This window comes from Amblyomma maculatum, chromosome 3 (assembly GCF_055883805.1).
Source record: "Amblyomma maculatum isolate TAMU_Amacu chromosome 3, ASM5588380v1, whole genome shotgun sequence".
Classification (NCBI taxonomy): Eukaryota; Metazoa; Arthropoda; class Arachnida; order Ixodida; family Ixodidae; genus Amblyomma; species Amblyomma maculatum.
Window position 1 is genome coordinate 23988853 of NC_139346.1, and position 17671 is coordinate 24006523.

The following is a 17671-nucleotide window of genomic DNA, read 5'->3' on the forward strand; positions in this document are numbered from 1 at the left end:
CCCCATCTCCGGGCTCCGTTCCCTCCGTTCTTCGCCCGGCAGTTCGGGTTTACGCCTTGGCCGACGCTGGTCGCACCCTCTTATCTGGTGAATAAACCAAGTTAACAGTTTAACAGTAGCGCGTACGTCTTTTCTACATCGACGACGCGCAAACACGACAGTGTTTAGAGTTGCTATTTTGTTCTGCACTTAATCCAATCACCTCGACCACCTTATGGTGTGTCGACCTCATATGACGACACACTGAAAATATAAAAGGAGGTTGTTGATTTTATGAAATGAATTTTTGAGTTCTTTGGCACCTATAGCAATATCTTCGAGCAAGAAAAAATGCTCATCCACTAGCTGTGTTTAATTCATGCCTAGAGGGTTCTACCTTTCCCATGTTATGCTTGTAGGCTGGTTCTATGATGGCTGTAAAATTGTAACTGGCGATCATGACACCGCTACAGGTCGGGTACGACACGACCAAGACTATCGACAGCGGTTGAGTACGCCGAATAACAGGGACATAATTTCATCGAGGTCGATACCGTTTGAAAGTTTCGAAGGCTTTTTATTGAATAGCCTTGTAAAGCTTTGGATTGTGGGGTTTAACGTCCCAAAACGACTCAAGCTGAGTGACGCCGTAGTGGAGGACTCCGGAAAATACGACCACCTGGGGTTCTTTAATGTGCACTGCCATCGCACAGCACACGGGCGCCTTACGTTTCGCCACCATCGAAAAGCGGCCGCCGAGACCGGGATTCGATCCCGCGTCCTTGGAGGCAGTAGCACAGCGCAGTAATCACTGCGCCACCCCTGTGGGGTCCTTGTAAAGCGCCCGTGTGACAAAATCAATAAAGCTGCAGTGAGTGACTGAGTGAGAAGACTATTTACACCGACATGGACTTCGGGGTAGGGGCCCAGCCAGGGGAAGGATCTCTTTGCTAGCTCGCCTGCGCCGTGGCCGCATAGAAGGTCTTGGAGTAAGCCTCCTCCGCCAGACATAGGACGATCTTTTGTTCATCCACATTTGGGCTGCGGATGTAGGACTCCCAGGTAATTTGGTCAAGGGGATCAGTTTCTTTAGCTCCCGGAGAATAGGGGCATTGCCAGATTAGGTGATTTTGACTCAGGGGTACATTTGCAGAGATTGCAAGCCTATGAGCCCCGCCGGGGTGGCGCAGTGGTTACGGCGCTCGACTACTGTTCCCGAGGACGCGGGATCGAATCCCGGTCTCGGCGGCAGCTTTTCGATGGAGGCGAAAAGCAAGGCGCCCGTGTGCTGTGCGATGTCAGTGCACGTTAAAGAACCCCAGGTGGTCGAAATTTCCGGAGTCCTCCACTACGGCGTCTCTCATAGCCTGAGTTGCCTTGGGACGTTAAACCCCACAAACCAAACCAAACCTATGGGTCCCCTGTCAACTCATTATATAGAGTAACATGAGGAAAGAAGCGATTGGCCTGAAGGTTTCTCCAGGCCCTGCATTCGGAGGGTATTAGGGGCCTATCTTATGGTGGATAGATCCTTTTGTTTAGTCTGGGAGTCTCAGAGAGCTCCTTGTAGGTGATGAGGGGGTCTGTCTCCGGGTAGCGGGGTCTCTATAGCTGCTCAGGTGTATACATCTCGAGCGAGGCGATGGGCAGCCTCATGCCTGGTAGACCCTCGTAAGCTGGAACCCAGATGACTGAAACCTACCAGTTTAGCGGATGCTTTCTCAGTAGACTGGCCGCCTACTTGGAAACTAAGCCTTTGCCGAAGTTCCTAACAACGCTGCAGTATTATACACACATCGGCTTGGTTTGATTTATGGAGTTTAACGTCCCAAAGCGACTCAGGCTTTGAGAGACGCGGTAGTGTAGGGCTCTTGAAATTTAGTCCACCTGGGTGTCTTCAAGGGGCACTGATATTGCATAGCATACCGGAAACGTGCTTTTGCCTCCATCGAAAAGCGGCCGGGATTCGATCCCGCATCCTTGAGCGCAGCAGTCAAGTGCCTTAATGACTGACCCAGCGCAGCCGGGGATACACTTACTGGCGGTCGGAACATCTGCATCATGTGAACCAGGAAGGTGGCGCCGAGCCCTCCAAGATTGGCCTGGAGCAACTCTGGGCTTTCCGGGTGGTAAAGTGGGCTCCGCAGAGCAGAGTGCGACACACGCAGCCGGTTGCTCCAAGGATCGTAGCGGACAACCTCGAGCGCGTCGCTCTGCCACAGCAGTTGCATGCGCTCAAACTTCTCGGTAGAGAGGGGCCAGGACTTGATGTTAGCCATCCACCAGTAGTCCATGAGCTCTGGACGCCGAGAGGTGGTCGTAGACAGCGATGCTGCGGCGCTCTGGACATCGGCTTTGCGCTGACAGGACACGCAGAATTCGGCGTACTCATCCCAAAGCGTCTCGTTGGAGTCCTCCACCTTGGGCGGCCACACGACAACCTTAGATGAGAAAGGTTATGTATTAGTATCAAAAATTCGTTTCCTGTACTTCGGCGTTTTACAGGTAAACGAGTAAGAAGTATCGTGATTTTACCTTTATCTGAACACTCATTCCGCTTGCTACCAGTTATCGCATGTCCCGTATGGAGTGGTTCGCGGACTGCCGCCATCGAACTTATCACGAAAGCCGTATGACTCCATCTGTCTTCAGGTCAAAAGCAATAATTGCTGTCGTATTGGTGTCGCCAGCATCCTCTCATATAAATATGAATAATGTTTATTCTAAAATCAAAGCATATTAAGAGGAGGTCACAGACTAAAAGCTAAGAAAGAAGTTTGGAAATGCATGTGGTCTTTACAAAAAAATATTGCGTTCTGAATGTGTCGATGGTGTAGAAAGACAACCGATAGACTATCGGTACTGCCGATGGAATATTGATAGTGCAGTAACACTACCAATAGTGAAATTGATCTCACTGAAAACGCACTTGGCAGTATTATACTTGGTGCCATTTATATTGTTAATGTAGATATTACTATCGACAGTGCTGTGGATAATAATGCAGTTATTGGCCCGCGATATTGCCAAAGCTTTTGTGATAACTGACAACCAATAAAGTAACGTAGGTAACGAAACATATTTTGATAAATTCAATTATTTTATTCCTAACAAACTCCTGGATCATGTCTATCAATGCATTCATATGCAGTCCGTAGAAAGGAATACCCCGACATTTAACGCTGGTTAGTCTCAGGCTATCTGTCCTTCGTGTGCTCGTACAGTTCGCTGCTGTAGTTCTCTGCATGCCCCTCTATAACACCTGCCACTCATCTTGTAGATGTGCCAGGTATTTACGTCCTGCGTGCCGGGGCGGCATAATTTCAGGGGCATTTCACTGCTGGGCGGTCACCGTATACTCATGATATGGTTGCAGAGTTCTGCAACCATGCAAGAGTGGCCAAAGTAACACTAATGTTTTGCTTGACTACTTTTTGCAACAACGAAGGGGAACGGCGACTTTAAAAAGATGTATTTGCTTGTTCTTCGCTGTGAAGTTACTCCGTCCCATATTTTGGATCAATACAGACATGTCTTATTAGGTGGCCTTCTAGTCCCTTGATTCTCTGCGCTCGTAGCCTTCTCTTCAGTTCTCTTTTGTTTCGGTGCCGCCTCTACACGGAGATGTGCTCGATGCCACGCAGATGACGACGCCATTCCCCGCGGCTTTGCCGGCTAGTCTGCTACTCGTTCAGTGGCGCTGGCGGCAATTTTTGGACGTCATCTGTCCGTCGAGCGGAGTTGCGGCAGCCTGGCGGTGGTGGAGTTTGATTCTTAGCCACGTGGAGTGACACTTGCGCTAGCCGCTGACGGTATTGTGAATGCAGCAGTCGGAGACCGAACACCTCTGCGAGGCGTTCAAGCACAGGTTCATGGAGTCCGAAGACCGGCACCATTCGTTAAGCGCTCGCGCTCCATCTGCGGCTGCGAGGTCAGTGGCGAGGCGAGCCTCCTGATATGGTGAAAGGCGGCCTGTAAGTTCTGGAACGTCAACTTGAAGGCCAGGTGGTGCTCATGTCGCTTTTCCATGTCGGCCAGCCTGGCGACCACTTCATTGTGCTCTTTCTGCAGTACGACGAAATCATCCGGGACGCCGCCAAATGTACCGCCACCATACTTCGGAGTATCCAAATCGCCCTCACCCCCACCGCCGACAGTGTCGTCATCATAAGCCTTGCGCCCATTCATGCTCCTGCTGTTGCTGCTGCAGCGGGCGCTCCTGGTTCTGAAACGGGTGAAGGCAATGTGGTCATTCCAGAGTCACACAGCCAGGATTGGTGCAGGCTGCGTAGAAGCCATACCCGTGGGAACACCTGAGTTGCCGCAGCGCGAAGCAGCTATTGCTGGTTGTCACGTCCCTCTAGCGCACGAACGAACTCATTTGCTGCTGAAAACCGAACGCATCAGCAAATGTGTCGCAGCATGGGTTGTAAGCGTCATCGTGCTGCTGCTGCCGCTGCCGGCGCCGCTGCTGCTGCTGCTGCTGCCGCTGCCGCTGCCGCTGCTGCTGCTGCTGCTGCTGCTGCCGCCGCCGCCGCCGCCGCCGCCGCCGCCAAGATGCCACCATCGCCGCAGTCGCTGCCTGGTGCCGCAGAGACTGCAAAGTAATTGCCCGGGGTGACCACAATCGTGAGGGCGGCGGCATTTGGAGAGTTTGTGAGCGGTGACATGCGCTGGTTGCGGCGATGCTGCTGCTGCTGCGACTTCTGCACCTTTTGCGCTTGTATCGGCACATCAGCTATGCGAAGCTGTGCAGTGCCGTCAACGGATGCAGCCCGTCATCGCTTCCCTCCGGCGGCAATCGGCAGCTCGTATTTGGGTGAAGGCAGCTTGATGGGCCATTGTCTGGAGGCTGCTGCTACTGTGGTCGCTGAGTTCGCTGCCGCCGTCGAGATGCACTAGCAGGACAGCTCCGATAGCCGCACTGTCACCCGCCCGCACCTGCCGCGCGCCAACACTCCGATGCCCGTTAATCACGAGCGAACGCGCTCTTCTTCATTAGTGAATAGCAGATACTCACGAGGGGGAATCGGCCAGGGTTCAGTGTGGACAGCCACGCTTATCACAGTGCGCGAGGTTTTAAATGCGTAAGCTCTTTTTACGTTTAGCGATTACTGCCGGTCTGTGGTGGTGCTGGTTTAAACATTTATTAACCATTAAATGGATAGAGAGATGTTTAGGTTAGAGACTTGTTGGCCTCCTCCCCTCACAATACTAGGTGGAGCCCCCTATTCCGGGGCCCCGTTGGCAAGCAATGCCACCCGCGTCCGTTGAACCAGGGCCTTTTGAGCCTTGAAGTCTTGATAGCCGAGCAGGGCCGCCTCCCAGTCCTCTCTGGTTGGACTGGGGTTGAGAGAAATAGATGGGTTTGATTAGCACGCCCAGACCATGTGGGAGGTGTCAGCCACATCCCCACAGTACTGGCAAGCACCATCAAAGGATGTGTTGAAATGTTTAAGGACCGCCGGACACAGTACAGTATTTGTGAAAATTTTGATGAAGAGGCGCTCGTCAGCGCGAACTAGTCCCTTACAAGGGGCCAGGTAGCGCCTGTGCTCCTCCTTGCAGTAACTGGTGACGTCTTTGAATGTAAGTAAGCTTCCAAAGACAGGGAGATAGCCCGGGGAAAGAGCGCGCAGGCGGCCTGATAGGTCTGTTCGCTCTTCTTGAGACCCAGGTGACCGGATGCCCAAATTAGGTTATGCAGAGTTGGGTCTTTCTGTCGGCAGCTAGATTGCAGTATACACCGGGAAAGGGGGGAGCCCACCCAAAGCTATAGTTCCGACAGGCCCCTTGCGAGTCGGTGATGATGTGCTTCGACATGGGAATACTGACAGCCAGAGCGATGGCAACGTGTGTTTTGTGGCGGTCTGTCGGCGGCTCCGAATTCAAGGTGTTGAGCCATGGGGCGAGGACCACTTGGCTCAAAACTGTGGTCTAATCGTCGGTCACTCGAGGTTTGGAGCGGTGTTAAACGGTTGGTTGGGTTAATGAACACAAAACTCCTAGTCGAGTCGATCTTTGTGTGAAGGAGTTGTACCAGGGACCTTTGGCCATTGAAACCGTAGCGAGGGTGTAGCTTCCGGTGGTCGTGCCGATAAATCGCTTTGTGGGGTTCAATATCCCAAGGCGACTCAGGCTGTGAGAGACGCCGTAGTGGAAGACTCTGGCAATTTCGACCACCTGAGGTTCTTTAACGTGCATTGACATCGCACAGCACACGGACGCCTTGCTTTTCTCCTCCATCAAAAAGCGGCCGCCGAAGCCGGTGGTTGTGGTGACATTTATTTATTCCCTTGTACAATGAGGTGCTTGGACTTTAGCCCTATTGGTCCAGGCCCTCACAAATCTAGGTGAGTTCCTATTACGGAGCCCCAATGGCGACAAACGCCGCTCGCGCCCTGACGACCAAGATCCGCTGGGACTGTAGGTCATTGCAGCCTAGCAGCACCGCCTCCCAAGCCTCCCTAAAAGAGTGGGGATTGGATGGACAGGTCCAGACCGTGTGGAAAACGTACGAGAAGGTCGCTCCACACAGGCTGCGGCACCGCCTTTCGTCTGCTCTTGAGAGACCATTACAGGGTTCCGGAAAGCGTCGGTGGCGGTCTTTATAGTATCTAATAATATCTTTGAATGCGATAAGAAATTGGGTGGGCTCAGAGTAGACTTCCCGAGCAAGTTCAAGTGCTCGGGGAGAGAGCGCGTGGGCCGCCTGATCGACTAACTAATTGCCCAGGAATCCCTGATGGCCGGGAGCCCAGATGAGATTACAATTTGTTGTGGCTGTAGGAAGAAGGAAAAATGCACGGGCCTGCCACTGGCTCTGAAGCTGAGCCACCTCCGCTGCCTCGTGCGGACAGAAGAAAAAACAGAAAAGAAAGAAAATGAAGAGGGAGAGAAACACGTGCACCGCAACAGCCGTCGTACATCACCTAAGTTATAGTGCTAGCGGGAAGTCGGGGGCGGCGGTGGCTGTGGTCGTCAACGGCCGCGGCGTGCCCGCCGCCGCCGCGTCCGTTAGAAGCCGAAATGTAGACACGGCTGAAGAAGTTGCAATAGCGCTCGCTTGCGTTGGAACGGAAGCCAGCATAGTTATTAGTGACAGCAAAACAGCTGTCTGGAACTTTGGAAAAGGGAGGGTCTCGACGGAGGCAGCCAAAATTTTAGAGAAAAGAAAACTTGAAAGAAAGATTCGAATTATTTGGACCCCCGCGCACGAGTCCGTCCCCGGCAACGAGGCGGCGCACGAGCTAGCCCGAGCTCTCTACTTCCGGGCAGCCGTAGAGCCGCCTGATTGCGATGGGATGGACGAGAGGCTGCAAACTTATAAGGAAATTTTAGAACACTACAGACTTAGCAGAAGGTCCCTGCCACCACCGGACCGAACGCTAACTAACAAGGAGGCCGTCGCTTGGCGGCGCCTGCAAGCTGGGAATTTCCCAAGTCCCGTCTGGCTTTTCCACACGCAAGTGGAGGAAAAGGCGGACGATAGATGCGAAACCTGCGGAGAAAGGGGTACTCTTGATCACATAATCTGGCAATGCCTTGATTCCCCTGGCGCCAAGGAAAACATAAACAGTAGAGAAGCCTGGGAACTGCTACTGCGGAGCGAGTCCCCCGCCAACCAGCAGCAAGCTGTCCGCCTGGCGGCTGAAGCCGCGAAGAAAAACTGTCACTTCGCCTGTCTTTAGTCGCGGAGGCCCCGGCCTCCGTCCCATAGGCCTGCGTGCCGGGGGCGGGGAGTAGGGGGCCTCCTACATCGGTGGAAAAATAAAGTTCGTAACAACAACAACAACAGTGCTCAACGATGGCGGGTGCAATGACGGCCTACAACAGATAAAAATCTGGTGGCAGGCTAGTCCCCGCCGCAAACGGCGTTGACCTACCAGTCCCGGCACCGTAGGGCCAGGAACAGCCACTCTTCACCACCTCCCCACCGAGATTACAATTTGGAGGGTCGCAGGATCGACAGCAATTTTGAAGGATGCGCTTGGGAAGAGGAGGTATCGAAACCAGATCACATTTCGGACTACCCCCTTGAGTCAGTAATAATGTGTTTCGCTTGGGGGAGGGAGAGAGCAAGCGCAATTGCTATTTTCTCCACGTATATTGTGTTGTGAGCATGGAACATAAGTCCTCCCATTGTGTTGGTGTGTTGTGTTCCACTGCCGCGGTGAACCACCTCCCACGGTAGGGACGGGCAATGTTCACGTAGTATACATGTTGTAGTCGACCATAATGCCGCTCCAGTTCTTTTGCATGCGCCTGGCGACGGCCATTATGGTCAGTGTGACATGCTGCGGGAAACGGATCTGACCCTGAGAGCGCGCCTCCAGGAGGAGGAAAAAAACATTTATTCTATACTTCCTTATTTTCCCGAGTGGAGCCCTCAGTCCAGGGCTTCATGTGCCGCTACAATCCTGCAGGCCCGTCAGAACAGCTTTCGCTGGTCTTGCTGGTTGTTGTGAATGAAACGGTCTCAGAAAGAAATAAATACACGTCAGTCCATAAGTCCATGGGCCACTGCAATCCTCTCAGCCCGCTCGATTAGCCGGCGTTGTTCAGTCAGCTCCGTGCGGGACAAGCCTTCTTCCCAAGATGAAAGGGTAGGGCGAGTTATAGGTGGAATGCCGCCGGGTGGCTTCGGGCAGGCCCAAACAGAATAATATAGTGTAGATCAGTGTTGTTGGCAGGTGGGGCATTTTTCTGGGTAGCGGGTGGGGAAGAACAAATGTTTGTGGTACAGATGTATATACATGTGAGTCCGCAGTTGTCGCCATGCCACAGCTTCGGCCTTGGTGAGCGTTTTGTGCGGCGGTGGCAGTGTTCTTTTTTGTGTACGGTAATGTAATGTAATATGGGTGTAAGACTGTAGAACTGTGCTGGCGTCCTCTGTGTCTACTTCCCCCTCCGCTTCCGTCGACAGCGCCCGGAAGGTTGCTGCCCGGGCGAGCGCTTGCGCACTCTCATTGCCAGGAAGGAAGGAGTGGCCAAGCCTCGTAACAGTTTTAAGAATAGGAAAGGTATCATAGTTCCTCAAAGGTTGTGGTGCATTGGATGTGTAGTCGATCAAGAATGCGGCAACCGGATGTTGTTGTTTTGGTGTAGGAAGAAAAAGCAAATGCATGGGCCTGCTACTGGCTCTGTAGCTGTTGTTGTGGCTGTAGGAAGAAGGAAAAGAAAATGCACGGGGCTGCTACGGGCTCTGTAGCCGAGCCACCTCCGCTGCCTGATTGATTGATTGATTTATAGGAAGGGAAAGGCACGGTAACAGTTCTATGTGAGCCTCTGTACAACACACACCACACCATTTATAACAAAATGACAGCTTGAGGGGCAAGTTAATGCTGCATAGTGTTGTGTTTCTTCGCCTGTGATTGTGTTTCTTGCTCCATGTATAACACAGATGTGCCAAATATTTAAGTCCCGCGTGCGCTCCCCGCATGACGCCGCCGGCCTTTCGCTGCTCGGGGCGCTGCTAATGTTATGGTGGAAGGCGGCCTCTCCTTGTTGAAGTGCCCACTCGAAAGCCAGATGCTGCTCATGTCGCTTGTCCATCTCGGCCAGCATGGCGACCACTTCGTTCTGCTCCTCCTGTAGTACACGGTCATCCGGGACGCCGCCAACTGCACCACCGCCGTACTCCGGAGCGTCCAAATCGCCCTCATCATCCTCGCCGACAGCGTCGTCATCGTAAGGCCGGTATTTAGCGCCCATTTGAGCTCCCGCTGCTCCTGTGGGTGCTCCTGGGTCTGGAACGGGTCACAGGAACGCCAGCCTTGGTGCGTAACAGAGCAGGAGTCGGCGCAGGCTGCGTAGAAGCCATACTCGTCGCGGGACCTGAATTGCCACAGTGCGAAGCAGCCATTCTTTTTTCGTGCGGACAGAAGAGAAAATGGAGAAGAAAGAAAAATAAGAGGGAGAGAAATACGTGCGCCGCAACAACAGCCGTCGTCCACCACCTAAGCGGTGGCGGGTGCAATGACGGCCTGCAACAGCAAAAGTTTGGTGGCTGGCTAGCCCCCGCTACAGGCGGCGTTCACCTACCGTCTCAGCCCCGTAGGGCTAGGAACAGCCACGAAATCGTTTCCTGCTCTGTAGCTGAGCCACTTCCGCTGCCTCATATGGACAGAAGAAACTAGAGAAGAAAGGTTTGTTTGTTTGTGGGGTTTAACGTCCCAAAGCGACTAAGGCTATGAGAGACGTCGTAGTGGAGGACTCCGGAAATTTCGACTACATGGGGTTCTTTAACGTGTACTGACATGGCACAGCACACGGACGACACTCCATTTCGCCTCCATCGAAACGCAGCCGCCGAGGCCGGGATTCGATCCCGCGTCCTTGGGCACAGTAGTAGAGCGCCTTAACCGTTGCTCCATCCCAGCGGTGCAATAAGAAAGAAAAAGAAGAGGGAGAGAAAGACGCGAGCCGCAGCAACAGCCGTCGTCCACCACTGAAGCATTGGCGGGGGCAGTGACTGCCTACAGCAGATAAGCGTTTGTGATAGGCGTGTGTATTGGCTGAAAAGATGGGCCTCTCGGAGTTCCCGATAGTTGTTGACCATACCAAGGTCCAACAGATGCTGGTTGGATATGGCAATGGGGAGGTCAAGGGCCCGTTTTACAACTTTGCGATTATGACCTCCAGTTGGTCCTCGTCATGTTTGCACATGTGAAGGTTGGGGGATGAGAATTCTACTCGTAACGAAGGCATGGGTCAGCCGCAAGGCATCCTTACTTCGTAACCCCCCACGCTTATCGGAGACCCAGCGGACCACACGGCCCACCTGGTCGCCATACATGCGAAGTGCGGATCTCTTTAGCCTTTCTAATCTGACCCGAAGGGAGTTGAAGGCTAATTGAAGTGTCGTCCCTAGGGGAGGGATGGATGAGACAAATTTTGGTTTGATGGGGGCAATTTGTAGACCAGCACAGTAGTCGAGTGCCGTAGCCTCTGCACCACCCCGACGGGTGTGCCGATAAATTGTTAAATAGGTTTGGAGGAACCGAAAGGCGCATATTTCTGTCACAGTTCTCGTTGGATACCTGAACCAATCCGTAAGAGAAGGGAGGGAGGTGGGAGTCAAAGAAAGAAAGATTCAAAAGTGGAGGACTCCGAATATCTTTACCCTGCCCTGACATTGCAGAGCATACGGACTCATTTTCGTTTCTCCTCGATCGAAACGCGGCCTCAGTGCTCGGGATACTCCGATTCAGTATTCGAGCGTCTTCCCCACTAAATAAGTTACGCTCTTCAATATTAACACCTATTGGCTGATGCCAAACATCGACGGACATAAAGATTGAGGTGGCAGCTAGATCAAGAAGTACCGAAGGTGGAACAGATTAGAATATTAGGATCGATCCTCCAGGCCAATGGTTACAATGGAGAGGTCATAAAGAAGCTAGAGCATCAGGCCACACAGATTCTGGGTCTTATTAGACGCATATCAGTCAAGGGCAGAGGACGTAAAGAGAGAAACCTCATGAAACTAGTACAAGCGTAAGTGATTACCAGAATCAGCTACGTGACGCCGTATTTGGATATCAAGGCGACGGAGAGAAACAGGATAGACGCCCTCATACGCAAATGCATAAAGACTGCACTTGGTCTACATATGTGTACCAGTGACTGCTCGCTTTGGAAGTACGTGGACGGAGTTAGCAGAAGAGGTTAAAGTATCTCAGATAGAAAGACAGCGCGACGAATACGGGTAAATCTTGCAAAAGTAGAAATAAACCCGGATTGAGAGGACATACAGAGCGAGATAAGGAACGCCTCGGTAGTCCCCCCACTTCCTGAAAATATGCATCCGGAATTTAATAAAGAACCTAGGGAGAAGTGAGCTGATGCCTTAAAGATAAGGCTCGGAAATATGGGTGAGAGTTAGGTAGCCTGCGTTGATGCGGCTGGAGGCCAAATCTAGGCAGCTTCGGTCGTAAACGGCCGAGAAGTGCCAGTTTTCGCTGCGTCTATACGGGGACGCAATATAGAGGCTGCGGAGGAAGTGGCGATCGCTTTAGATTGCGCAGGAACAAAAGTAAAATTTATGATAAGCGACAGTAAAACTGCCATTCGAGGACTGCCATTCAAAATTTTGGAAAAGGCAGGATCTCGCAGCCCCTCCGGGGTGGTGCAGTGGTAAGGCGCCCGACTACTGTGCCGGAGTACCCGGGTTCGAACCCGACCTCGGCGGCTGCATTTCGATAGAGGCGGAACGAAGAGGCGACCGTGAGCTGTGCGATGTCAGCGCACGTTAAAGATCCCCAGGTGGTCGAAGTTACTCTGTAGCCTCCTCTTTTTATCAACTTTCACTCCCACCTTCCTCCCTTCTCGTACGGTGCGGTTAAGGTGTCCACAGTAACAAGCGTTACATGTACTGTAACTTTCCCTTCCTGTGGACCAATTATTATTATTAGCATCTCGCCAGAGGCAGCAAAGATCCTTAGCCAACAACCACTGAAAAGGAAAATTCAGATAATCTGGATACCTGCGCACGCTGCTGTCCTGGCAACGAGGCGGCCCATGAGCTATCTCGAGCACTCTACTCCAGGGCAGCCATGGGACCCCCCCCCCCCACCCCCTCCCGGTGAATGGTAATGAGGAGCGGTTGCTGAATTATGGGGAAATAATCAACCGTTATCGATTGGCACGTAGGCTGGTATTCCCACCAGACCCAAAGTTTGAATAACAAAGAATCTGCTGCATGGAGGCGCTTTCCATCTAAAAAACTAAAGCGCACTGCAGAATCTGCATTAGAGTAATGCGAAAGCACGGATGCTGCTTTTGGTTGCTTCTGGTTGCTTCTAGTAGCTTAATTCACCTCTTGTTTGCCCATTTTAGTTTTTAGTACTTTAAATTTGCGCGCCAATCCCTTCCTATGCCCTTTTTCGGTTCTACTTCCGGTTGCGTGACGTCACGTCCTCTACCTCACAATATTTCACTTCTTGCTTACCCCTTCTAGTCTTTGGGGCTTTCACATAGCTCACCAATCCTTTCCTATGCCCTTTTTTCGGCTCTACTTCCGGTTGCGTGACGTCACATCTTGACATTATATCCTCTATGGCACCCGTTTCTCTCTTTCCGCTTTCACTCCCACCTTCCTCCCTTCTCTTGCGGCGTGGTTCAGGTATCCACAGAACAAATGTGGCAGATACTGCGCCTTTCCTTTCCTGTGATCCAGTTATTCTAGTTAATTACCTTATTGGCCTAATTATTTTTTCTGCAGCAACATTATAACAGTTTCTATCGATTGACACCACGCATTAACCTCTACCACTTCTCAATTACCCGCAACTGCTGCGGACACGATTTTACGGACGCGGTCTGCGGACACGGTCTGCGGACACGATCTGCGGACACTATCTGCGGATAGAAATCTCTGAACATAGCGAAGTAACGATTTCGCGTTAACAAGTTCATGAATCCGGTCTTAGCGTACCATGTGTACCCTGAGACGAGAGACCATGAGGAGGAGGAAAAACTATTCTGCGAAGTATTTGAGGCACGCAGGCCTCCTGGGCCTCCGCACGACCCCACTCATGATCTAAACGTTCATGTGATGTTGATACATGACGTAGGCGACCCGGCTGACGACGATATTCTGCCTGGCCGGGTCCGCTGACCCCAGTGAGGTCTCCCAGTCCTCCCAGGTTCGGAAAGGCACCGGCCCGGCGGGGGAGTAGACGCCGGGCAGGATAAAAGAATGTGAGTAAGGGTGGCCTTGGAGTGGGAACACAAAGTGCATATGGGGGATACCGGCTTAAATTTGGAGTGACAGATGTAGTGATTGTGGGGCGAGATGGAGCCTCGACCATATAATATGGGAATGCCCGCACTCTCCCGGGGTGGGAAAAAAATTAGTGTCTCTTAGATCTCTCTTAGGTTGATTGATTGAATGTCCTTTATTGAATGAGAAGGCTCATGGCCATGGATGGGGATAAAGGGGAGTAGACAGTATCTTCATTGTTTAGGTCGTCACTCGAATCACATTGCTCTAACCAGGCCACTAAGCGAGCCATACTTGGCAAATATCATCTGTGTGTTAGCATCAGTTTCTAGAAGGGAACGGCAGTTCAGGCGCTAGGGTTCAATCTCGGGGCGTCCAGTAGAAAAAGCAGGGCAATCCCAAAGTAAATGAGATATGCAGCCGCGGGTTAGAGTCGTACAGTAGGGGTACGTAATCATTTTCTCCGTATACTGACGCCAGCGGGCCATAATATGTGGCGTGTAAGCCGCATGGGCGATGAGCTTATTCACAGACTTCTTGACTTCGCGTGAGGTGGGTTTTTATCGTAAAAGGTGGGTCTGGTGTGGCCGCCTGCATGCGATGCTGACTGAGGCTACGAAGACTGGTCCGAGTATAGTGTATAAGAAGAGGAGAATGGCGGAAGCCTACCTTTCCTCTCCTATAATTTGCCTCCCATAGTTAGCCTATTGGCATTAGCTACAGTGCTACATATAATTATAATTGGTCTACAGGAAAGGAAAGGCGCAGAATCTGTCACACTTTGAACCCCGTGAACCCCGTGAAACATATCACACTTTCTTGGTAAAGATTCGTCGAGAGCTTCTAAACCAAAACAATATTGCCGCTCCTAAGTCCCAAAGGGGAAAACGAAAAATATAGTCTGGAAATGCACGGTTATAACAAAATACCCACTCGAGAGACCTGTCGGCCATCCTTTTTCACCTCTGAGAGGCCCGGAACAGCTTTCTTCGCCGATGGCGCCGGCAAAATCACACTCAGAAGCTCAAAATTAACATCGCTGACTTCACCAAATGAGCCGAGGAGTATGCGGCCTAACTCGCCGACTCTGCATTGATGCAACACGGCGGCACAACAGATGTCCAGCCGGAGTACGTGGCGCCTTTTCCGCGCCATTATTGACCCCACTCAAAACCGAGTAAAAGCTCAAATGGCGACACCTCAAAACTGGCATGCAAACTCCGAGATCAATATCTCTGTACACAGTAGGAAGGGTCCGCGTACTCGTATGCAGATTCTGAGCACGCGGAGCTACACCAACTTTCTCAGATACATGACCTGAAAGCGTCCCTAGCAAAAATGAAGCGAGAAATGGTACGGGGACCAGATCAAATTACAAAGTACTTGCTAATCTACCCGATTCAGCATACTCCATACTTCTCGCTTATATCAACTACATTTGCCTCCGGGAAACACCACTCCCGATTGACTGGAAGACGGCGCTGGTCACCGTCATTCCCAACGTTGGTAAAGCCATTAACACAGAAAACCTCCCCCCCCCCCCCCCCCCCAACTCCTTTCTTGTGTGGAAAAATTATGGAGACGACGGTGCGCGACAGGCTGTCGGAGTTTCTGGAGAGCAAATGTTTTCGCAAACATTATGTTCGGGTTCCGCCCACACCGGTCGCACGGAATGTCCTGCTTCAACTAGACCGGGAAATTCACAACCCGATCGAACACTCCCCCAATGACTTAATGGTAAGGTTGTACTCACTTTGGATTTGAAGGGGGCCTTCGACAACGTCACAAATGAAATTATTCTAACACATCTTTCCGAAATAGATTGCGGCCAAAACGCCTTTACTATACATTAGGCAATTTCTCACTGACCGACAATCATATATCCTGATTCAGGACACCGAACATGGCCCATACGAACCACGCAAGCGAGGAACCCAGCAAGGAGAGGCCCTCTCTCCCCTCCTATTCAATTTAGCTATGATGAGACTTTCCCCTCAGCTGGCGAAGATGGACGCTGTACGCCGACATTACCATCTGGGCTAAACTATCTCGGTAGGAGGAATGGATGTCTACCTGTATCAGGCGGTTGACATTGTAGACAACTATGCCCGTCGTTGCGGCCTTCAGTGCTCACCGTCCAAATCGGAATTTGTGCACATACGCCCCTCATCAAAATACGCCATCAAGATCCCCTCACGCTTAACAGTAAACGCATACCTGACCATGACAAAATCCGAGTACTGGGTCTCTTTATTCACAAAACTCGGAGAGCTGACACAATACTGGCAAAATTGTGCAAGGTGGGAGACCAGGTCGACCGCGTAGTCCGCCGGGTTTCTAACAAGCGCGGTGATTATGATGCAAAGACGACTGGCGCATGCATTTGTAACCAGTCGTGTCTTATAGTAGCCTCCATACCTCCACCTGCGCAAATTAGACGAGAAAGCACTAGAAGTCATTTCCGCAAAACATACAAGCGTGCCCTCGACCTCCGGTCAACACCTCCAATAAGCGCTTACTTGTCCTGGGGATGGCGAACGCCTTTATTGAACTGCAAGATTCACCGATGATCAACACAACACTGTCTAAAAAACTGTCAGGTCGCCAGCTCCTTGCCCAATTACACATCCATCACTCAATTAATTCGGAAGAGTGCGTACATATCCCAACACATTAGAAATATGCCTTGCACGTACGCCCTCTTCCGGCTAACATGACACGAGAGGATCACAGTGGCAGACGACTCGCACGGGTGAAAGCCTTGGCTCGCCACTACGGACAAAATCCATGAGGATTGATACGCGGCGGCAGTCATCCATCAAAACACTGTAATAGACTCACTTTCCGTGCACACAACATTACACACACGGAAGAGGTTGCCATCGCACTAGCCACCCCCGATCAGGACTCACGGGTCATCATGGCCGACTCGAGGGGTGCCTGCCGCAATATCGAGCATAGGTACGTATCATACTTCGCACCATAATTTTACAAAACAGCGACTATCTCGGTGCCCCTACGCATCAAACGATTATCTGATATCCGGTTCACACGAGCCTCGAGGGAAAGGAAACGGCCGATGGCGCCGCTCGTGCGCTGACTTTCCGGACACCAACCTTGTCTCCCATCGATCCGGAGTCCGAACTCAATCCCGTCTACACTTTCAAGGAAATAACTAACTTCTATCAATCCAGGCATTCAATCTATTATAAGAACTGCAAGGGCCTCACAAAGGCGGAACAGCGCAATCGCATTCGCCTTTACACCAAAGCTTTAGTGTCCGGCAGTTTTAAATTACCTAGACCCCGCATGCACGGGGAATATGCTTGCGCTGTGAGGAAACGTCTCCGGGCATTTTCCACATGATGTGGGCGTGTAAAAAATTCCCCAGTCTAACCCCCCTTCCTGGTAGGACTGACAGGTGGCCCTGCTCTGACCCGACGGTGCAACGAGCCTTAGTCGAGCGGGCCAAATTGCTCCCGTAAGAGGGAGCCCATCTAGTAATTGTACGGGGCGGCCCCTTAAGGACCGCTGCCATACCGTCCCTGTATAATAAATAAAATAAACAAATCAATGTTTTCAATCATCATCTTCCAGGTTTTCAGGCATTTTCATCGAATAAAATTATGAACACCGCGGTCTTGGCAGGGAACACTCATGTTTTACTACTTAGCCTACAGCCTAATTAACAAACGCTGCGCCAGAGCAATTAACGCATTTCTCAATCCAGTAGTATGAGTGTGAGCCATTGCTTAACGCAGAAACAACGCATAAATACACCTTTTGCACGGCAAGGGCTTGAGTATGTAGATACGTCGCGTGGTCACCGTAAAACATAAGCCTGGTTGCTGCCAGACGAAGGTAAAAAAAAAAAATAGGTGGTTAAACTCTGCCTTAAGGCTGTGACGACACAGGGGTAATGGCTTTCTTCTGGGGATCACTATGCGAACCTCCGTTCCTTAT

At 51.5% G+C, this 17671-nt stretch overlaps 1 protein-coding gene across 1 annotated transcript in view; it reads right to left on the bottom strand.

Moving 5' to 3' along the window:
* LOC146194345 (uncharacterized) overlaps nucleotides 1-17671 on the bottom strand; it is a 40022-nt gene that overhangs the window by 13463 nt on the left and 8888 nt on the right. The window contains exon 5 of the mRNA XM_084596532.1: nucleotides 2019-2420. Coding sequence (XP_084452658.1) covers nucleotides 2019-2420 — 402 coding nt within the window. The remainder of the gene's footprint in view (nucleotides 1-2018; nucleotides 2421-17671) is intronic.